Raw genomic sequence first — 21,012 nt, 5'->3', positions numbered from 1 at the left:
TAACAATTTAATTAAAATAAAAACTCATTAACTCATTTGCCAGTTGGACTTCAAAGGCAACACAGTTAGAATAACTATAATACTTATTATTTTAGCTAGACTTTTATCAAATAGTTGTTCTTTGGATTTCAATCCTGCAATACAAATGATTGCCGTATTTCCAAGCAAATTTAATAAATAAATTTTCCAATCAAAGTAAAAATTGTAAATAATTTTGCACCGGCGGATTTCATGTACCTTGTTCACTGTATAAAAAATTGCTAATTATAAATATATATTTAATATTAATATATATATATATATATATAGCTTTCTAGCAACAAGGCATTAATCTGCGAAAAAAATAATCTTGCTTTAAAAAAATCTATAACTTTTGGCGGTTTCTGCTGACGTTTGGTGTTGTTTTGGGCGGTCACTGAAACATCGATGTTTTTGAAATCGATATTTCCATCGAAGTTTGTTCGCCTTTACCGTCAATTGCATTTGCAATTGGCAATTGCACTTGCTTCGCTCTGCAGTGGCACGGGAAACCCGTGAGAAATGGCACGCAAGAGCCACATGTACAACGCAATACCCGCCGGCTTTGAGTCGGACGAGGAGAACATGGAGAACCTAATGAGCAACCTGAAGATCAAGCGCTTGGAGGACATCACGACAGGTGCTGGAATCGACGGCTGTAACTTTGACGCCACCTTGGACGCAAAGGCGGAGGAGTTTTTTAAGCTGTTCCGCGAGAAGTGGAACATGTATAGCAAGAAAAAGTCGCCACATCTGCGCCAGGAATTTGGAAGGGCTTTAATGGGCCATCAGGATCCTTTGCTCCTGGCCCTGAAGATCTTCGCCAACTGCCCAGACAGCAGCAACATCAAGACGAAGAGCTTGTCACATTTTGTGCTGGACACGGTTTGCAAGCTCCACAAGGATTTCCCGCATCTTGGCGAGGGCTGTGATCCCAACACCAGCATGATAGCCTTTAACTTTGTCAAGACCTCCGGCTTGCTGGCCCTCAACAATGCTGTTATCCATGCCTACAGTCTACGTCAGATCCGCGACCTACTGCTTCCCAAGTTGCGCGAACTCCTGGACAACGGGCTTTACAAAGAGGTCACCCAATGGTCCATCAGTCTGCAGTTGACGCACGAGTTCGACATGCTGGAACTGGCTTTCCCGCTGATTGCAATTGAGAAACTACCACTGGCCGAGGAATATCTGGACCATGCCACACAGCAGAGGTTGCCCTTTGTCAAGTTCTTGGATTCGTTGCTGCACAAGGAGAAGTCGGTTTTAGAGCTCTGCGAGCATCTACTCGAGTATGTATTTGAAAAACTGGTCTTGCAATTCATCTAATTCTATCTTCACTTGCAGTCGGTACAAAAATCTCAAAATTTCCCATAACGTGCTCAGCTATCGGCCTATGGCCAAGATTGTGGCGCGACTGGCCAAGAAGTATGGTTTTGACGACGCCGTCACGCCCAACTATAAGTTCACGAAGACGTGCAGCTACTTGCATTACCTTTACCGCGAGTACGAGAAGACGCGCATGAACCTGGCCAGTTTCCGGGAGGTTGTGAGCGTCCATGCCTTTAACCACGAGCTGCGCACGGACTTCGTAAAGTATTTGGCCTCTGCTGGAGCTCATTCTGAAGCCATCTACTGGTACACGGAGTTCAATATTGACCCGAAAGATTGTCCGTTGGAGATCGAGACGCAGGTATCGCAAAACGGTGCTGGAAAAGCGTCAGGCTGGGAATCCCCCGGCAAGGAACGCTGTCCTTCGAGTAGATGTGATATGTACCTGACCATGGACCTGCCCGACGAGTGCCTTATCATTGTGAACAAGGCTGATGAGTTCGATCGTATGTTATACCATCTGCAGCAGGAGTGCGTCATATACCTGGATTCTGAATGGATGCAGAGCGTGTGCGGAGACAATCAGCTGTGCGTGCTACAGATCGCCACCGGCCACAATGTCTACCTGATCGATTGCCTGGCGCGGGAGAGCTTACGCTCGGAACACTGGCGCTTGCTGGGCGCGAATATCTTTAATAACGTGAACATCCGTAAGGTGGGGTTCTCTATGGTCAGTGATCTCAGTGTATTGCAGCGGTCACTGCCCCTGCAACTGCGCCTTCAAATGCCTCACCACTACTTGGACCTTCGCAATCTCTGGTTGGAGTTAAAAAAGCAGCGCTTCGGCGTTGAACTTCCCTTCGGCAATGTTAACCGGGCAGGAGACGCCCTTACGGATCTCTCATTGGCATGCCTTGGCAAGAAACTGAACAAATCAAACCAGTGCTCAAACTGGGCCAATAGACCGCTGCGTCGCGAGCAGATTCTTTATGCAGGTGAGTCAGGGATAGGCCTTTTGATTGAATGTAGCAAGACTAATTTTCTACTTAACAGCCATCGATGCGCGGTGTTTGATGCTGATCTACAACACGCTCATTGAACGCGTGTCCTTCATACAAGCGGTTATCGAAAAGAGCATCGCCAGCAATAACTTTCTCAGGCGGGGTGCCCATGTTAAGTGATTGAGGAGCTGGCCTCTGTTATACCCATGCTCCTTTTGATGGATAGCGATTATCACGAAGACGACAAAGGCGTTCGCCCAACATTTATTAAGTGCAAATGTTATATGTAGTTGCAAAGAGTATTTAACATATATTTAGTGACTAGCCAGGCAGCTGGGTTAGTGCCGAGTTAGGCAGTTTGTACACATGTTACAAATCAGAAGGAAACTATGTGACTGCGAGCAGGATATGAAAGAATGAATTTTATTACGTTATGATTTCAAGCTCACTGTATCTCCATACTTTAAATACTTGCATTATTCCAATTCGTAAATTCGCGTATTATTTGAATTCACGCATGATCAAAACTGAATAAAAGCAATGAATAGGATTGAACAATTGTCGGGAGCTAAAATAGTTAAAATAACATTGGCATCGGAATAATCACATTACAACGTTGTGCGATTATACCAGCGGTGTGGCGTACTTGCTATTCCAGTCCCGCTCGAAAACATTCCGCAGATCGCTTCTTAAGGTATTAGTGGTCTCGGTCTCGAAGGTTTCGCTTAGCACCAGTCCAATGCCAGCGGTGTCCGTGAAGTAGTCTCCACTCCAGTTAGAAGTTCCGATGTAAGCCACTCGATCTGTAACCATGTACTTGTTGTGGTTGACACGGCCAAAGGGAATCTTCTCCTGGCTCGAATCAGTCGGCACTATGAATCGACGAATTTGTATATCAATTTTGTCTTCTTTGGATGCCAAGTCCTGCAGTGACCTGAGATACCGGTCCTCACTGGGATTCGAGTGCTTCCACCACGAAATAAGGAGCTTCACAGCCACGCCCCGTTCTACAGCCGCCTTTCGCAGAGCGTCGTCGATAAACGGCCAATAGTGGTGGTTCTTCTCGTATATGATCAGCGGATAATAGTCCATAACCGCAATATTTACGTAAGTTATGGCCGTGTTAATAGTGTTGAGGATGGCGTTCAGGTCGTCTGTTCGGCCGGAGGGTGAAAGGGGAGGCGGTGAGCTAGATAGGAAGCCCTCTATGCTAGTATTTTTGTTTACACTCAGCTGCATGGGATGTTTCAAGTTGTAGCTGGTCGCGTAACGCCAGTCCCAGTCGGGAATGCGAGAACTTTCACTGTTGCCTAGGTACCAGTACTCTCCAAAGATCTTGGCCACATCATGGGTCAGTTCTGGACAGTTCTGGACTAGCACGCCCATCTCCTTGACTTGGGTCAGTGCCCGCCAGTCCATATTGGCGCTGCCCAGATAAAAGTGCTTGTTGTCCACCACCCACAGCTTGGTGTGGAGCACTCCGCTGCCAAAGTACTTGGGAAACGAGATGCTAACAACTTCGGCAGCGCCAGCGCTAGCTAACAACTTTGTGTTTAAATTGGGTGTGCCACTAGAGGGTTCGCTCTGGGCAATGCGAATTTTGATCCTGGGCGACCTGCTACCGCCGTTTCCGTTGGCTAAGAGTCTTGCGAAGACGTCCTCGCCCGGCCGAGTGCTGTTGTCCGACACCCCGGGCGTATCCTCGGCCTTCAGAGTCCAATAGAAGGATGCTATGTCTAGTGAGGTCGTGGCGCTCTCCAATAACTCCAGCCAAGCTTCGTAAGTGCTTAGGAATCGTGGACTGCCGTCAGGATATGTTAGGCCAATGGGTATGGATTCCACCAGTTGTATGTTGCAGTCGAACTTCTCCAGCAGTCCATGGCCCCTGCCCCCCTTGTACTGATGCAGTCGTGGTCGCGGCTGTAGTAAAGGAATTAGTGGTATAAATAAATCAAATATGCACATATGGCTGAAATCTCATATGAAGTACATACTTGGAAGTAGGAGCTGCCGAGGAAAAGAAGCATGAACAAGGACACCGTCACCATTTGTCCCGCCTGCTGGCCAGCCGCCTGCCTCTGTCCCTCCCCGGCGTCCTGAACGGTAGCAGTGTTCTGGACGGTGGTTCTATTTGCGTTCTCCACATCTGACTCCTGGTCCTCTAGCTTCTTGTATTCCGGCATGTCTAAAAATAGCAAGAAGAAATTGATTATCCTTATCGATACGGGAGGTGATTGATAGTGCTCGCGGCTCTCTGTTTGATAGGCGCTAGAACAATGGAAAGAACTAACCTGATCGGAACTGAAAAGAGTGCTCCATTCCATTGGTTCCTGCTGACAGTCATTACATTTCACAACTGGGAACTGACGTGTGTGGAGAACCCCATCTCCTTTATTTTCTTTATATTCATTTTCTTTATTAATATTTAAATTTTTACCTGAACAAAAGTACCTGAAAGTACTATAATGCCTTACAATATGGGTGTTTAAAAATGACAAATAATAGTTATTGTTTAATATTCAAGAATTGTCAATCCCCCTTAATGCACCTGGCTACGCCCATGCTTTCGCCGGGCAGCAAAACAAAGTCAGCTGTTTTTGTTTATCAACGTTTGTTTTTCTCGCAAAAATGATGCGAAATGCCTTGTTAGTAAGCGGGTAAGTCAAAAAATAGACTGCAAAAGTAGATTACATTACAGTTTTGCATTCCAGCAAACTGAGACATTTGCTATCCTGTTCTATCGGGCGAAATTCGACTAGAAGCAGCAGCACAGCGAAGTCGTTGGATGCCGGCACCCAAAAGGAAGTGCGGCACCATGAGAATCACGCCTCGGAGTGGTGGAATCAAAATGGAACCATGGGTGCTCTACATGCCCTGAATGAGATTAGGTAAGCTATACAGATTTGATGTTCCAAAGGTTTATAGCTAAGTTCCTTTCCACCTTTCAGGGTTCCCTTTATCAGAGATGGCATCGTTTCGCGTGGCACTGTGAAGCCAGGTTACGTAAATACCACCAAAGTGTTGTTGGGTCAAAATATTCTGGAGGTCGGATGTGGCGGAGGATTGCTTACGGAACACTTGGCGCGCCTGGGTGCCCAGGTGGCTGGCATAGATCTTGGCGAGAAGTTAATAGAAGCTGCTCGCGAGCATCTCAAATGCTCCAGTCCGGAGTTGGCCAGCAATGTGGTGTACAAAATTGAGCCGGTGGATCAGCATGCCAAGGCCAATTGCGAATGCTATGATGCGGTGATAGTGTCTGAAGTTCTGGAGCACGTCAAAGATAAAGTGTCCCTGCTGGAGGCCAGTGTACGCAGCCTAAAGCCTGGAGGATCCATCTTTATCACCACTTTGAACAAAACCATACCCAGTTGGTTCGGTGGCGTGTTACTCAGCGAGTATGTTCTCAATCTGGTGCCCAGGGGAACGCACCACTGGGACAAAATGATTTCGCCCTTGGACGTTCAGCGCATCTTGGATACGAGTAAGTTTATCTCAGGCTTTATATTCAGATTAGGCTATTCTTTATTCTCTCGTTCATCTGCAGTGAACTGTCAGACGGTGTTGGTAAATGGAAGCACCTACGACTTTTGGAGCAACACCTGGCGATGGATCAACAACAACCAGATGTGCTACGCCTTGCAGGCGGTGAAACAAGCACAGCGCGAGTACAATTGAATTCGTATATTTATTTAACTAAAAGCTAAGTCACGAGTGTAACAACTAAGTAGTAAACTATTCGTCACCCGAGCGTGGTTTCTTAAAGTACTGCTTCTTCATGGCATGCGGACTATCACTATCTCCGCCGATTTGCTTCCTTTTAAAGTCCTTTTTGGTGTTAAACTTCTTGCTCATGCTGCCGGAGACCGTGGGCGCCTTGTTGGCATAATAAGCCTTTACCATGTCTTGGTCGGATACCTCCTTGGGCTGCTCCGGCCTTGTGCGGCCCTGCTTTTCCGCCAGATCCTGCTCCATGAGAAGTTCTAGCTCCGGATTCATGCCGCGGAAACTGAGGCGTCCGTCTATCAGGCCGGCGCATATCGAGTAGCTGGACTCCACCACAAAATTCGAGGTGGAATTGAGCATCTTCTGGTTGATCTCGTTGGAGTACAGTGCCCTGCTCTGCTCATCGTCTGCCTCCTTTTCCACTTTAACTTTTGTGCGCTGCATGAACTTCATGTCCAGGACACCACGCGAAAGTCTCGGCTTTGATTTGGATGGCATTTTCCTTATTTATTTTTGAATCTAATATAGTAGAAGTCCTTTGAGTTTAAAAACTAGGGCGAAACCATCAGGCACATTTAATTTTTTTCAAAAGCAGAATGACCGAGCACAACAAATGGGGAAAGCCAGTGCTGCAAATCATCGTTCAGCCTAGCTAGAAAACGTGGCGCGCCCTCGTGTTTATGCGATGTTTAAAGTAAATATTTAAATTACTGTTGAAAGTTAAAACAATCCTTCGTTATCAAGTTGATCTTTTTAAAATTTTAAATTCACCCTACTGACAAACAAGCTCAACTCCATCTTCATGGGCACTCTTAAGAAAACTTCCAGCTGTGCTATACATGCTCTGTAAACGATCAAGACTAGCACAGGCGCCTTCAAAGGGTTAATGCTTTTAATTTGAAACCTAAAAAAGACCCAATTTCATTTAAAAGTTGTCGCCAATATTATCGGACAATAAACCTTAACGAATGGCTAAATATTATGGAGTACTAAAATAATTATTATTTATTCGTGATGATACATTTGAAGACCAAGTAGAAAACATTGGATGATCTGTGTGTTGGACTGCAGACTAAACTAAATACAGAATTTAAATGAAAATTAATTGAAATTAAAGATCAAAATATTAAAAATGTTTACCTGTTTAAAATATAGTGTTGAAATGTGCGCAAGCATCGATTAATCGATTTACTATCGTCGTGGCAGCGTCGCTTTGCCACACTGCGCAGTGCGCACGAAGAATAGAGGGAGAATGAAAAAAATGACATAAATGGCGGAAAGCAAACCTAGCGCCAACATTCGTATTTTCGTTTAATTTTCGCTCCAAAGTGCAATTAATTCCGGCTTCTTGATCGCTGCATATTGAGTGCAGCCACGCAAAGAGTTACAAGGACAGGAGTATAGTCATCGAGTCGATTGCGGACCATGTACAAGCGCAAAACCGCGAGTATTGTTAAAAGAGACAGCTCCGCAGCGGGCACCACCTCCTCGGCTATGATGATGAAGGTGGATTCGGCTGAGACTTCGGTCCGGTCGCAGAGCTACGAGTCTACACCCGTTAGCATGGACACATCACCGGATCCTCCAACGCCAATCAAGTCTCCGTCGAATTCACAATCGCAATCGCAGCCTGGACAACAGCGCTCCGTGGGCTCACTGGTCCTGCTCACACAGAAGTTTGTGGATCTCGTGAAGGCCAACGAAGGATCCATCGACCTGAAAGCGGTACTAACACGGCCAAGCATTAAGTACTCTACCTTAACATCGTCCAAATTTCCCCTCTGCAGGCAACCAAAATCTTGGACGTACAGAAGCGCCGAATATACGATATTACCAATGTTTTAGAGGGCATTGGACTAATTGATAAGGGCAGACACTGCTCCCTAGTGCGCTGGCGGTAAGAGCCCCTTACATTTTATGAAACATTTTAGTTAGAACTAAAAATGTTAGTGACAACAAAATTAAACAAAATGGGGTGGAAGTCGCCCTTTAGCACTTAATACTTAATACAGTACAAACAGGTGGAATTTACTTTGATCATCTTCAAAGTATGATTCCACATAAATATTTCTTGATAAATTATTGATAATGTGCATTTTCCAGCGGAGGGGGCTTTAACAATGCCAAGGACCAAGAGAACTACGACCTGGCACGTAGCCGGACTAATCATTTGAAAATGTTGGAGGATGACCTAGACAGGCAACTGGAGTATGCACAGCGCAATCTGCGCTACGTTATGCAGGATCCCTCGAATAGGTCGTATGCATATGTGACACGTGATGATCTGCTGGACATCTTTGGAGATGATTCCGTATTCACAATACCTAATTATGACGAGGAAGTAGATATCAAGCGTAATCATGTAGGTATCTTACCAGTCGGAGCTCTTTAAACTAGCTTTCGAGGTTTCCCATTTCTTTCAACGAAGAAATATCTAAATTTATCGTATAATATGGGATTCAAACGAAACATTGTTTTTGTAGTACGAGCTGGCCGTGTCGCTGGACAATGGCAGCGCAATTGACATTCGCCTGGTGACGAACCAAGGAAAGAGTACTACAAATCCGCACGATGTGGATGGGTTCTTTGACTATCACCGTCTGGACACGCCCTCACCCTCGACGTCGTCGCACTCCAGCGAGGATGGTAACGCTCCAGCATGCGCGGGGAACGTGATCACCGACGAGCACGGTTACTCGTGCAATCCCGGGATGAAAGATGAGATGAAACTTTTGGAGAACGAGCTGACGGCCAAGATAATCTTCCAAAATTATCTGTCCGGTCATTCGCTGCGGCGATTTTATCCCGATGATCCGAATCTAGGTTTGTCTTCTTATCTTGCCAATTTAAAAGACCCCCTGTTTAACTTGATGCTGTCCGATGTTGCAGAAAACCCGCCGCTGCTGCAGCTGAATCCTCCGCAGGAAGACTTCAACTTTGCGTTAAAAAGCGACGAAGGTATTTGCGAGCTGTTTGATGTTCAGTGCTCCTAACTGTGGAAGGGGATGTACACCTTAGGACTATAGCTACACTGCAACTGGCCGCGTGCATTGTGCAAATATTTATGATTAGTACAATTTTGACTTTGGATTTCTCTATATCGTCTAGAAATTTTTAATTAGTGTAATACCTTGTAATTTCGCAAATAACAGCAAAACCAATAAATTCGTAAATGCACACATTGTAGGTTGTGTATTTTTTTGTTTTAGGTAACTTCCGTAAATGTCGTGGAATTATTTGGTCGTGTATGTGGAAAGTGCCAAGGAAGGTTGGAAAGATTTATAGGTTTGTTTTAATTTGGTCTAGAAAATCTATGATGCCTTGTTAAGCGTTTATGTTTACGTTTTTAGAGAGATGGTTGATGTCTTGGTATTTTTCCAGGGCTGGAAAGTGTTGTACTTGGAACAGCTGATTAAGATGTGGGATACGTTATCGAAAACGTTACTTGGTCCCCTTATGTTATTGTAACATGTACTTTATTCAAAGTATAATTGTCGAATCCGTTATCGCTGAGAAGTCTGTTGATTCTTTTGATCTCTGTAGATTTAAGTTTACATTTGGGATTTTTAACCACGGTTTTTTCAATGTGTCTGGGAAAAGTGTGCAGTAGTCCCGCTGTTTGTTTGCAGCAAAATCTGCGTTTTCCCTTTCCCAGTCTTTTTGAATGATTTAAACCGAGACATCTTTAATGGTCCAACTTACTTCGGTGAAAATTCCTTGCTTCGATGCATTTTTGGCGGCCAGGTACACGAGATCATTTTCTGGAATACCGGACTGACTAGGCATGTGATGGATTTCAATGTGTGTCAAGCATTGGGATTGTTAACTATCTTCTTTTTAATGTTACAGGTTATAGGATTGCAATGTCGCTCTTCATGCTGTCTGTTAAGATGGCCACTAGGGAAATGCCTATCCTGAGAACATAGTCCAGAGCTCTGTCTATCGCTAGCAGTTCGACAATTGAGCTAGAAGTTAGGAAGGCTGCGTTGGATTGATGTTCGGAAACTGAGTCATCAGTGAAGTTTATCTCGAACCCCCTGTTTCCCAGATTGGAGACCTTTTCCTTATAGAATTTTAAAATGCAACTTTGGTCTATAGCATTTTTATTTTTGTCAATTCCTTTAAAGAAGTTTATGTCTACCTTAATTTTGGTTCCAGATCACAGCCTTTGATTTGGTTTAATATGACTTTAAAGTCGTTGTACGACTTGGAATAGCTAGTGTTGAGATCGTAATTCCCTAATAATATTTCTTTGGCTGGTAATGCGTGGGCAAATACTTTAATAAGTTCCTTTGTCGTTTGGAAACGAATTCTGTATTCCGGTGACATTTCTGTCTCCATGTGGTAGATAATTTGGGTAAGTGTCCATTTAGTAAGCCCTTGCACTTTTTTGAAGCTTTGATTGGTGTGCACATTTATTTTATTTATAGCTGTTTCGGATAAACTGCTGAATGAGGAGCATGCATATTCTAGCCTACTCCTTAGAAATGCCTTGTGAAGAAGAAAACTTTTCGTGGTATTGACGCCAAAGTTGCAGCCACTTAACAATCTTAAGATAGCGCCCGTTTTGTTGGGTGACGAGACCGCTCGTTCAATATTTGGACAGTAATTCGCGGCTATAATTCTTCCTAAAGTTTTCCACTTCGTTAATTATAGTGCCACTGTGAGCAATTTGTAGTGATTGCCTTATAAATAGTCTGCATATTGGAACAGTTCGAACAGTTTACCATCACTCAGGTTGTGTACTTCTGCTGTGTATAGATTGAAAAGAGTCTGGCTCAAGCAGCTTTCTTGAGACACTCCTCTGTTTACGCCTAGTTTTGTAGTTTCGCTTAATTGAAACTCATTTTCGGACAAAGTCTGTCAACCAATAAATGCGGTGAGGGTTAAATTGGAATTGTTGTAATTTAGACGCAAGAATTCCCATGTCTACGCATTCGAAATCCTTTTGAAGATCGAGGCACGCTGCAACTAGATGAAATCCTTTCACTTTAAGTGACCTTATTTATTAGGTCATTTATGCAGAGAGTGGATGAGGTAAAATGAGGTGGTCCAATCCAATTTATATTAGCCCCTCCTCTTTTATCTTAAACAGAACGCTTATGAAGCTTGAAACCACTGAAATTTGATCTCTCTCCAAATTTCTGGGATTTGACCTGATAACCGTATTATATTAAGCAGATTAAATAGATCCGCATTTTTTGTCGAGGAAAGTGTTTGTATCGTTCGATACGAGATATTGTCGCTGCCTTTTTCTGTGTCTGGACTTCTGGTTGGTAGATAGGTTAGAAAGTCCATCCATTCAAATGGGTATGTAGTAACGATACAGTTGGGTCCCTGATTGGGTCGGGTAATATGGCTTTCGTGGATGGAGTGCTTTTAAATATTTATAGGAATTGTTCATCCCCTACTGGAGCCCATGTGATGCCAGTTCGTTAAATCTGTTTGTATTTTTTAAATTTTTTGATGCTATTCCAGATGGACGGCCCTTAGAGATTTCTTCTACAAAGGTGTGGAAGTTTGATCTTGTTTCTTTTGTTATTTGCCGAACGAGGGGACAGAACGTCTCTCATTGTTATTTACCGATTTTCAGTTTGCAAAATCACAGTTCCTATACCAGGCGACTCAATAAATTTATCTGCTGGTAACATGACCGTAGTTTTATTTCCAATAATATGTAAAAATTTAGTTTTGTTACAACATATATGTACAAATGTGAAGTAGCGCCACTGCCCAGGCACCTTATATTTTTTCTGTGTTTAGCCACACTGATATGCATTAAAAAATTTGTTCGTTCCCTTTTTCTTTGTTCTTTTTATTTCACTCTCGCGATGCTCCGTTTTTTGGCAGTTGTATGTAGAATTTCCATTTAAATTAATTTTTTGGAGATTGTCTTTCTGCTTACTTTTGTTCTGCTTTGTATGTGTGTACAAACAGCTTCTGTTTTTCTAGTTTCTCTTCTTTTCTTCTTATTGTGGCTACAAAATTTTCCCAAGAATCAGGCAAACTAGACCATAACAACTGAGTTTTTTTAAATTCTGCGCAATTTTTTCCATGCTTCTGCCGAAGACACTAGAATAACAAGATGCGTAACGCCATACGATTTTTTGGCACACGATTTTTTCGCCGTGGCTCTAGAGGTGGCTCCAGGCTCTCTCGAATTTTTGTTCGAGAGCGAGAGAGCGGAGAGCGCTACAACGAACAGCTCTTTTCTACGCATACAGTGATAGCAGACAACTGTATGTGTGCACACGTATGCTCAAGTTCATAGACAATAAATAATCTATATTATTTTTGATAAATTTCCACCATGCAAAAAGTTCTTGTTTTGCATTGCCTTAACGTTATTATTATTTAAATATTGCTTAGAAATAGAAATAGCCGAATCATAATATCACAAAATAAATTTCAAAAATGACTATATTAGAATAAATATCATTAGAGCATTCAGCTTGCGACGTGTGAAAAATTAATAAGGCAATGATTGTTGAGTCCTTGTGTCCTAACTTCGTGCCTCAATATATAACTTTTGCAATAAACATTTTTCATATTTTAATTTATTTTATAAATATGTATTTTATACTACTATTCTAGAGTCTTTGCTTCTGCCGATGCTGAGCACGACTTTATGTGCATCAACTGAGTGGGCTTAACATTCAATATTAAACAACCTAAAGCCTTTTGATCAATTGTTTCCCATTTTACTGCCTGCGTTGCTTTCTCGGGTTTGATTTGTTTTTCACATACGACATTCCACAAATCCGATATAATTAATAAGCTCCGCGTAGACAAACTCCACATGTCATAATTTCCGTCATCATTTATTTAATTTAATTGAAATGCTCATTACGAATTCTTGTCCAAACGTTTCCTAGTCTTTTTCACAATTCTGGGCCTGAGTTTGGTTAATTTAATCGTATATTTAAGAGGATAATAAATTAACAAAATATTAAAATAAATTAACAAAATAAAAAAATAAATGTAAAAAAAATATATTTTAGTGGGTAGAGAACAACACTGCTCCCAGGAAAAAAGAATGTTAAGTTAGGAAAAACATATAAGGACATTCAAAAAATCCTTGAATGTCAAAATGCCAAAATGGTATCCAATGCCATTAAATATGAATGGAAGCCCGAAAACTGTGGTACCATACGTAAAACCACAAATATAGAGGATTGACGCATTATTTCTTACAGCAATGTCTAACCTTTTGCATCCTCTAGGGACATAAAGTCTGTGCTGAACTTGGGAATTAGCGACGATACTATTCGGAGACGACTACTGAATTAAAATTTCAGTGCGAGGAGTCCACGAAAGGTTCCCCTACTTAGCCCAAGGTATGTTAAGGCAAGGTTAAGCTTCGCTAAAACCTACCTAAACTTGCCAGTCTCCAAATGGCGTAATAACCTTTGGACTGATGGGTCAAAAATAGTGCTATTTGGTGGAACTGGTTCACTACAGTATATCTGACGACCTCCAAACACGGAGTACCACCCAAAACACCCACTGAGGAATTTCAATCACGGTGGACCTAAAATCCTGATATGGGCTTGTTTTTTTTACAATGATATGATTTATGGTATTATAGACCAAAACGCATATGTAAATATACTTAGTGATGTCTTACTGTCGTACTCTGCTTGCCCTTAACAAAAAAATGGACATTCCAACAGGATAATGATCCGAAACGCAGAAGTAAATCGGCTAAGAATAGGTTCACCCAAAATAGAATACATGCAATGCCGTGGCCAGCACCATTTTCCGATTTAAACCCGATTAAAACCCTGTGGGGGGACATTAAACAATATGTGCCGAAGAAATGCCCGACGTCTAAGGTGCAGCTTTGGCAAGTTGTGCAGGATGCATGGCAAAAATTCCCCCCAAACGTTGCCAGGACGTTACCTTGTGGACTCCATGCCGCGTGGGTGTAAGGCTATGCCGGCTAACAAAAGCAATCCAACCAAGTATTAAACCCTAATTAACATATTAAAAAGAACAACTATATTATTTCAGCCCATTATGTTGTTTTAATCTATAATTTCGAAACTATTGAAGAAATAAAAGTGAATCATTTGTTGAATTGTTTGAAAATAAATACCAAATGATATTATAAAAAAAGATTACACATTAAAACTTAAAATCATATGATTTTTTTATCTTAAACTCGCAGGTCCCAAGCACTGCTATTTTTATGAACACAGCTGTAGATAAGAATATGATGCGATATGATATGAAACAAGAGTACAATGTTGCCAGATCGTTGGCAATTCGATATTCAACTTAATCGATATTCAACATTGCTCACATTTCACAAGGAATTGGCGCGCTTGCGAATTACAAGACTTTGTCATCGATTTCTATTTTCTTCCGCTATTCGAGCTTTATTAGTTTCCCCTTATTTGCCTATTCTTTTTTGTTGTACCCCAAATTTTGGCCGGTTCTCGGTTCCACGAGATTGAAGCTACTTTTTGTGAGCTTTTTCATTTAATTAACCTTTATCCTTTACTCACTTATGATGATGCTTGATTTTGGTGCGCTTTCTCTTCTATGTTGCTTTAAAGCCAATTGCAGTACTTACCGAACTTGAGTGAATTACCCATTAACGGCAATTCCTTAAGGCTAACGCCTCTAAGCGATTAGGCAAAGGCTTTGGTTTTAGGTTTGTCGCTTGAGAGCCCTAAGCTCCAATTCTGGGAAACTTTCGCTTCTTGGGAACTGACCAAACGCTTCCAATAGTTTGAAGAACAAAACCTTCTCTTTTTGTTTTAAATCCAACTCGTGGATGTGGTAGATTTTTTGCTTTACTTTTTCAAGAAATATTCCTTTACAGATAATCTCAACGAAAAAAAACCGTAACTTTTATGGATGTGTACGGACACATGTGAGTGATGTCAGAATAACTCAAGGATACAAATTGTGTATTCACAATATTTGGTTTTAAAAATTGTAAATAAATTAGGAGATGGGCAACACAGTTAAGTTTGTTTACATAATGGCAAAAAGCCTTTTGATAGGACCTTCTGGTATTTAACTACCGCTTACCCGACCTCACGGTCACACTGGTATGAACTGTTAAAGTTAATGCGCAAGCACACATGGCGTGATCATGGAAAAGTTGGACAAAATAAGGATGAGCCAAAAACTGTCCTGCTGGCAGCATATTCTGACCACGTTGGGGACGAGTTCCAAGACAGAGCAGGAATGGAATACTTTTTTCAAGGGGTTCCTCGAAAGTTGGAGAAAGCCCTACTGTATCCAAACCAGCTGCGTAAGAATTCTGAAAATTTTATCCGAGAACTACTCGTTTAATATTTGTTCTTATCAACTAACAGGATCCGAGCATACCGCTGAGAAAGGAGCTCTTGGTCAGACCGAGGAAAGCCCTGCAAGAAAACCCGCATGGACCGGGGTCCACACTTCCAGAGTCCCCTGTTTTCCTGGAACCCATCAATTCCACCGCGCCGCGTGAACATCCGAGTCCCAGCAAGTCACATTCAACAGGTTCAACAGGTTGTGATCCTGGTAATGGAGAAAGATCTCCAAGTGTTTCGAATAAAAATTCTAAGTATAAAAATCCTGGTAACTCCAAATATGCTAAAATCTGGAAGCGGAGTAATAATCATACGACTTCCATTTTCTCCAAAGCTCAAATTTCCAAGCGCAGAGATAAACTCTCAAGTACGAAGAAGCGGCCAGATACATGTGCACCAACTGATGATTCGCGCAAAAACCGAGAACCACGTGCTTGTGCTCCCAACAAAAATATTTTCAAGACCAGAGAGACCAATGCTCCAAACTTGACGAAAAATTCATGTGCTCTTCCAAATGTTCTTATATTAAGTCCCAACAGTGCGTCTAAAATAACGCAACGTGGACATTCTGTTGGTCAGACGCAAGATTACAAAGCTTCTCCAGGCAAAATAATCAAGCGTGTTCCCAGATATAGTTTACAATGCTTAAAGAAAAAAACCGAGAAAGTACATAATAAAATAATGGACAAGCCTAAGAATAAACAGCAGCCCCAGACTCCACCGCCATTTCTGCTCAATAACGAGTACACGGAATCAAGCGACGACTCTGATGACCAACTGCCGCTTTCAGAATTGTCGCAAAAGATGAAAAGCAATAAACTGAATACCCTTTTCCTTTCTCGCAATGAAGATTGTAGTCCTGCTCCTGAGAAAGTAAAGCTAAAAGGAGAACGTCCCGCACAAAATAAGAAAGAGCAGCTCACATGGGAGCCATCAATATTAACTAATTTAACCGATCTAGGCAAGCAAGTAGCAGAGCCCCTTCGAAAATCAGTTAAAAAATCTGCCAAACAGCAGAAACCACGAGTTAGAGCCCCTCCTCAGGGAAAAAAAACGTTACCTCAATTGCAAACAGGTTTAAAGACTCAGGACAAGCAATCAACTCACGAAATGATAAGTGAGCAGGCCAAAACCATCTCAGAAGCATCTGGACAGCAGACATCTCAAGTCCAAAGTAGCTTGTCGCCAAACAATATAAGGAACAATAGCGTAAAATTAGTAAGCAGCATTATGGTTTTAACGTCACCTAATAACTTCCTTTTGTTACCGCAGATAAGCGCCAAAACGTTGATGCCAGCCCAGAGATCACAAGACTATTCCCCAAACAAAATGCAAGTGGGTCAGCCACTGGGTTTCGCCATAGAATTACCTAGTCCCGTGGACGGCAAGGAAGCCAGCGTCGAGATCGATACCCAGCTGGTCCATACCAGCAAGTTCTTAGAGAATATGACAAGACCATCGACAGTGGAGGTACACAAATTCGATTTAATGGACATCTTTATGGGAGAAAATGAAAAGTTGGACTATGAGTACGACGATGATGATGTGCTCTCGGTGGCTGCCTCCTGGAATGGACTCGACGATGAGAATGTGCCTGAGGACGAACCGAGGAAGGAAGCGAAAACTGCAGAGCAGTTACCCAAACCCGAGCCTTCCACAGAAACACTTAAGCCAATCGAAAAAGAAAACGCACAAAAAATGCAAAGCATAAAATCGTTTCAAATTCCTAAACTTAATGCTAAAAATCTGAAGACACAGCCCTCCGTGATGCGTTCCATCTACGAGAATGAAGAGTTGGAAAAGAATAAGGTGTTGGCAAAGCCTGCGCCGCCTTCACTAGTGCATCAACCCTTAGCTGAATCCAATCGTAACCAACGGGACGAAGCAACTGCTGCCCGACGGGCCAAAGAAACATTCCCAGTATTTGCTCCACTATATCGTGTAGCACCAGAATCGGCAGCTACTCTGGTCAGCGCCAACAGCCAACAGGTTATACCACAAGTATACTTTTCCACCTCCAACCAAGATGGTGTTAATTGGATCAAAGATGTGTTTGGGATAAGGTGCATGCAAAGTGTAGACAACAAATGCATCTCTATTAATTGTGATCATACGATGAACAGTTTGGGTGAAGTACAGAAACGACTGATGAGGATGGACGAGGACACTTTGCTGAGCCTATACCGACAAACGATACGAAGCTTTTTCCTGTTTCAGACCTACTACACCTCGTTCGTGGATATCTTCAAATTTCGCAATCTCTGGCAGTATCTGCTAATCATGCTGGTCGACTGCCGCTTGTACAAAAGCATTTCAGCTCCCCTACTGGCACACGTCTATGAAGCTCTCAGTAAGTGCGGTATGCAGAAAGAGGCAGTGAAAAGGATAATGGAGCATGTGTGGTTGCCATGCAAAGCTCACAAATATCGGGATCTGATGCTAACGACTCTAAATATTCTGTCCAACGCCAACTGGGAGGATTATTGCGATAAGCTAACTCAGCTGGACAAGGATTATAACTTTGAGATACCCCATAAGAACTTGATTACCATACTTAAATCCTCCGTAGACTGCTCAGATAAATTTGCAAACGCCCTTAAGTTGATCACCCTCCATCCAAATTCTATTCGTACCAACGAAACTATTATGTCGATTTTAAGCAACGCATCGAAAAGCTACAGCTACATGCATAATGAAAGTGCGAGCGCAAGCCAGGGGCCGCCAGGAGCGGCCTCGTTTCTTGCACCACCTGCTGCTATTCAGCCTCCACACACCACAGTTCCTAATTTTGGATATTTGCCAAACCCTAGCTTTCATTATTCCAATGAATATGCGATCAATATACATAATTTTGATTAAGCAAATGAAAATGAATGAAAAGTATCTAACATATACTTGACATATATCATAATCTCTTCATTATTGATGCACATAATTGAATAAATTAAGTTATCAAATTATTGTTCCTATTTGATTATTACAAATATCAATAAAGTAAAATTTGCGTTATACTTTCTATTTAAAACTTTTATTACATTATTCTTAGAGTAGCACTAATAAAAATCGAGACTGATCTGACCTATCTCTTCTGCTTGCCCTTGCTCCAATTCTTTTTGCCAAAGCTCTTTCTTCCACCACCGCCAGTGCCGCCCATCGGTTTCATGCGTTTGCGTGCGCCCGTGAAGTTCTCCGAATCATCGTGGGTGTCCCCGCCCCTCTTGTGACCACCCCTTGTATCTTCCAGATCCTTCAGCTCCAGTTTTGCAGTGCGCTGTGCTTCGGCTACTCGTTCTTGAAGGGCCATCACCTCATCCTCCTCGCACTTATACAGTGTCAGTTGCTTCCCCAGTAGATGTTCGATGCGCTGATACAACTCAATGTCGTACTGGCTCACGAGGGTTATGGCTTTGCCGGAGCGACCTGCTCTTGCTGTTCTTCCCACGCGGTGAATGTAGTCTTTGCTGTGCGTTGGTATGTCGAAATTAACGACGACATCCACATGAGGAATGTCCAAGCCGCGGGACGCCACGTCCGTCGAAATGAGTATTGACCGGTTTTTGGCCTTGAATTTGTTTAAAGCAGCTAGTCGCTTGTTTTGCGACATTTGACCGTGCAGCGGAATAGCAGCCAATCCCAACGCACGAAGCATTAACGCTGTCTTAACCGTGTTGTTGCAGGTGCTGCAAAATATCATGAAACTGTTGCCTGCCAGCTCATTAAGGATATGAACCAAATACACATCCTTGTATTTGACAGGGATAAACAAATATGATTGCTGCAGCTGCTCAACCGTCTGATACTTGTTAGACACCTCTACCTTTACGGGATCCTTAAGGGAGGCACGCTGCAGTTTCTTTACTTTCTTGGTCATGGTCGCACTGAACAGAAAGGTTCGTCGTTCACGCGGCAATACCTTCAGAATCTTGTCCAGCTCCACCTCAAAATCCATGTTAAGAATGCGATCCGCCTCGTCCATGACCAAGTATTTAATAGCCTTAAGGTTAAAACCTTTCATGTTTTCTAGATGATCAACCAAGCGACCCGGTGTGGCAATTATAATATGCGGCTTCTTGGCCAGTTGAAGACCCTGGGCTACCATGTCCATGCCGCCGACTACCACGCAACACTTTATGCCAATCCCGCTACCTGAAAAAAACAGAGCTAGCATAAGTTTGGCAGAAGGAAATTCAAGAATACGATAAATGGGAAGGTTTTTTTACTCAGAGGTAGTGACGAATAAGAAAATTATAATTTCATATTTTCGTTGATACACAAAATCAAAACAGGTTTAACATCACTGCGAATTAAAAGCACATAAACTATGCGAAAACTCACCAAGGGCTTCAAACTGCTCGCCAATTTGAAATGCCAGTTCCCTCGTGGGGGTTAGCACGAGGGCAAAATACCGCTGCGGATTCTCGAGAAGGGCGTGTAAAATTGGCAGAGCGAAGGCGCCCGTCTTGCCGGAACCGGTCTCCGCTAGGCCAATTACATCCTTGCCCTGTAAGGCGACCGGAATGGCCTCACGTTGGATCTTCGAAGGCGCCTTCCACTTCAATTCGTCACATGCTTGACACAAAGCCTCATTGAGACCCTTTGAAGAAATATGGCCATTCGATTAAATTTTAATTTAAATTAATAGTGGGGCTCATACGAGATCTTTCCAGGTTAGCTTCTGTTCCTCGGCTGCGTCGTCCTCGGAGCCTTTATCATCTTCACCACTTAGTGCCGCCTCGCTGTCCCCTTCCTTATGATTGTTATCTTCATCTTCCTGCTCCTCCTCGCTACCTAGATCCTCCTCTTCGTCACTCGTTTGTAGCTGCGTCTGTTCGTCCTCTGAAGTTTCCGACATTTTGTTACATGAGTTTCAGAAAAATTTCACGGTACGGACATTACCAATAGCAGCACGTGGTCGAAATAAAAGAATTAGAGGCGGTAAAATAGAAATAGAACTATTTGCGATATTATCGATATAGTTGCGTCTTTAAAACAGTGCAGATTCATGATAACTTTCGATAGCTAATGTGCGATATATCACATGCACACTTAATAAAATTTGTAACTCATTCATACTGAACCATGATCTTAATTACAGGACTTAGTTATAGTGCAAATAGTTTGTTTCGGAAATATATTCACATTTGTATAAAATCGTAATTTGTTAGAAAATTGTTTAATATTGTGATTTTGTCATTTCAGTTAATATAACAATGTTTGAAAATAGATGGTGAATACAAATTTGGTATACATCTTTTTCCATCGCGCAATTTTAAATTAATGAAACGCCAATTAGAGGGTTGTCTGTCATGAACTGTCAACGAATAAAAACTGTTTGACATTTTCATACACAAATGTTATTGATGCTATTATTAACAATTCCGTTAAATCCGGAACAAAAGATTTCTGAATAATTGTCATTTTTAATTGTATAGAAATATTAAAGACAATAAAAGAAAAAAATAGTTGAAATAATTTAACTGACTTGTACTTAACATTTTCTTATAATTTTGGATATTCGAATTTTAATCTTCGATTTTGTTTATTGCGATCTGTTGATGTTTTGGTTAGGTATACATTTTCGTATTGTGTTAAATGCATCATACTGCCGACATAATTTTTATGAGGTT

At 42.2% G+C, this 21,012-nt stretch overlaps 7 protein-coding genes and 1 non-coding gene across 15 annotated transcripts, besides 2 other annotated features; 4 read left to right on the top strand and 4 right to left on the bottom strand.

Annotated features, from left to right (window-relative positions):
- The first annotated feature begins 459 nt into the window (after positions 1 to 459).
- Positions 460 to 2,907, top strand: Nbr (Nibbler). Its single transcript, NM_136250.4, has 3 exons — positions 460 to 1,310; positions 1,366 to 2,345; positions 2,404 to 2,907. Exons 1-3 carry the CDS (start codon positions 541 to 543, stop codon positions 2,529 to 2,531), a joined length of 1,878 nt encoding a protein of 625 aa, NP_610094.1. The 5' UTR covers positions 460 to 540; the 3' UTR covers positions 2,532 to 2,907.
- On the bottom strand, positions 2,640 to 4,696 carry Pld3 (Phospholipase D family member 3). Of its 3 annotated transcripts, NM_136249.2 has the most exons (3): positions 4,643 to 4,696; positions 4,346 to 4,536; positions 2,760 to 4,271 (listed from the first exon to the last, which is right to left on the bottom strand). In NM_136249.2, the coding sequence occupies exons 2-3, from the start codon at positions 4,532 to 4,534 to the stop codon at positions 2,976 to 2,978; spliced, it is 1,485 nt and encodes a 494-aa protein (NP_610093.1). In that variant the 5' UTR covers positions 4,535 to 4,536; positions 4,643 to 4,696; the 3' UTR covers positions 2,760 to 2,975. The 3 variants fall into 3 exon arrangements, with proteins under 3 accessions (NP_001286117.1, NP_610093.1, NP_724313.1); NM_001299188.1 differs by lacking the exon at positions 4,643 to 4,696 and having other exon boundaries at positions 2,640 to 4,271; positions 4,346 to 4,639; NM_165356.3 differs by lacking the exon at positions 4,643 to 4,696 and having other exon boundaries at positions 4,346 to 4,639.
- Positions 4,697 to 4,931: 235 nt separating this feature from the next.
- On the top strand, positions 4,932 to 6,110 carry Coq3 (Coenzyme Q3). Of its 2 annotated transcripts, NM_001169558.2 has the most exons (4): positions 4,932 to 5,008; positions 5,063 to 5,239; positions 5,300 to 5,832; positions 5,896 to 6,099. In NM_001169558.2, exons 1-4 carry the CDS (start codon positions 4,980 to 4,982, stop codon positions 6,024 to 6,026), a joined length of 870 nt encoding a protein of 289 aa, NP_001163029.1. In that variant the 5' UTR covers positions 4,932 to 4,979; the 3' UTR covers positions 6,027 to 6,099. The 2 variants fall into 2 exon arrangements, with proteins under 2 accessions (NP_001163029.1, NP_610092.2); NM_136248.4 differs by having other exon boundaries at positions 5,300 to 6,110.
- Positions 5,858 to 7,255, bottom strand: Mpp6 (M-phase phosphoprotein 6). Of its 2 annotated transcripts, NM_078885.3 has the most exons (2): positions 7,215 to 7,255; positions 5,858 to 7,151 (listed from the first exon to the last, which is right to left on the bottom strand). In NM_078885.3, the coding sequence occupies exon 2, from the start codon at positions 6,570 to 6,572 to the stop codon at positions 6,084 to 6,086; it is 489 nt and encodes a 162-aa protein (NP_523609.3). In that variant the 5' UTR covers positions 6,573 to 7,151; positions 7,215 to 7,255; the 3' UTR covers positions 5,858 to 6,083. The 2 variants fall into 2 exon arrangements, with proteins under 2 accessions (NP_523609.3, NP_001286116.1); NM_001299187.1 differs by lacking the exon at positions 7,215 to 7,255 and having other exon boundaries at positions 6,019 to 6,698.
- On the top strand, positions 6,794 to 9,250 carry E2f2 (E2F transcription factor 2). Of its 2 annotated transcripts, none has more exons than NM_001299186.1 (5): positions 6,794 to 7,799; positions 7,862 to 7,971; positions 8,178 to 8,436; positions 8,558 to 8,897; positions 8,964 to 9,250. In NM_001299186.1, exons 1-5 carry the CDS (start codon positions 7,500 to 7,502, stop codon positions 9,065 to 9,067), a joined length of 1,113 nt encoding a protein of 370 aa, NP_001286115.1. In that variant the 5' UTR covers positions 6,794 to 7,499; the 3' UTR covers positions 9,068 to 9,250. The 2 variants fall into 2 exon arrangements, with proteins under 2 accessions (NP_001286115.1, NP_477355.1); NM_058007.5 differs by having other exon boundaries at positions 7,311 to 7,799.
- A 2,888-nt stretch (positions 9,251 to 12,138) lies between these two features.
- Positions 12,139 to 12,601: a mobile genetic element.
- A 519-nt stretch (positions 12,602 to 13,120) lies between these two features.
- Positions 13,121 to 14,280: a mobile genetic element.
- Positions 14,281 to 14,996: 716 nt separating this feature from the next.
- On the top strand, positions 14,997 to 18,406 carry del (deadlock). Of its 3 annotated transcripts, none has more exons than NM_001273737.1 (3): positions 14,997 to 15,342; positions 15,407 to 16,603; positions 16,658 to 18,406. In NM_001273737.1, the coding sequence occupies exons 1-3, from the start codon at positions 15,181 to 15,183 to the stop codon at positions 18,242 to 18,244; spliced, it is 2,946 nt and encodes a 981-aa protein (NP_001260666.1). In that variant the 5' UTR covers positions 14,997 to 15,180; the 3' UTR covers positions 18,245 to 18,406. The 3 variants fall into 3 exon arrangements, with proteins under 3 accessions (NP_001260666.1, NP_001260665.1, NP_610091.2); NM_001273736.1 differs by having other exon boundaries at positions 15,126 to 15,342; positions 15,407 to 16,594; NM_136247.3 differs by having other exon boundaries at positions 15,126 to 15,342.
- On the bottom strand, positions 18,397 to 20,314 carry pths (porthos). Its single transcript, NM_136246.3, has 3 exons — positions 20,040 to 20,314; positions 19,721 to 19,979; positions 18,397 to 19,531 (listed from the first exon to the last, which is right to left on the bottom strand). The coding sequence occupies exons 1-3, from the start codon at positions 20,235 to 20,237 to the stop codon at positions 18,465 to 18,467; spliced, it is 1,524 nt and encodes a 507-aa protein (NP_610090.1). The 5' UTR covers positions 20,238 to 20,314; the 3' UTR covers positions 18,397 to 18,464.
- snoRNA:Me18S-A469 lies at positions 19,602 to 19,689 on the bottom strand. Its single transcript, NR_003784.1, has one exon. It is a non-coding gene; the product is annotated as a snoRNA:Me18S-A469 (small nucleolar RNA).
- Positions 20,315 to 21,012: the final 698 nt, after the last annotated feature.

This window comes from Drosophila melanogaster, chromosome 2L (genome assembly GCF_000001215.4).
Source record: "Drosophila melanogaster chromosome 2L".
In the NCBI taxonomy this organism is placed as follows: Eukaryota; Metazoa; Arthropoda; class Insecta; order Diptera; family Drosophilidae; genus Drosophila; species Drosophila melanogaster.
Note: the sequence above shows the minus strand (reverse complement) of the source record. Positions and strands in the feature narration are given on the sequence as shown.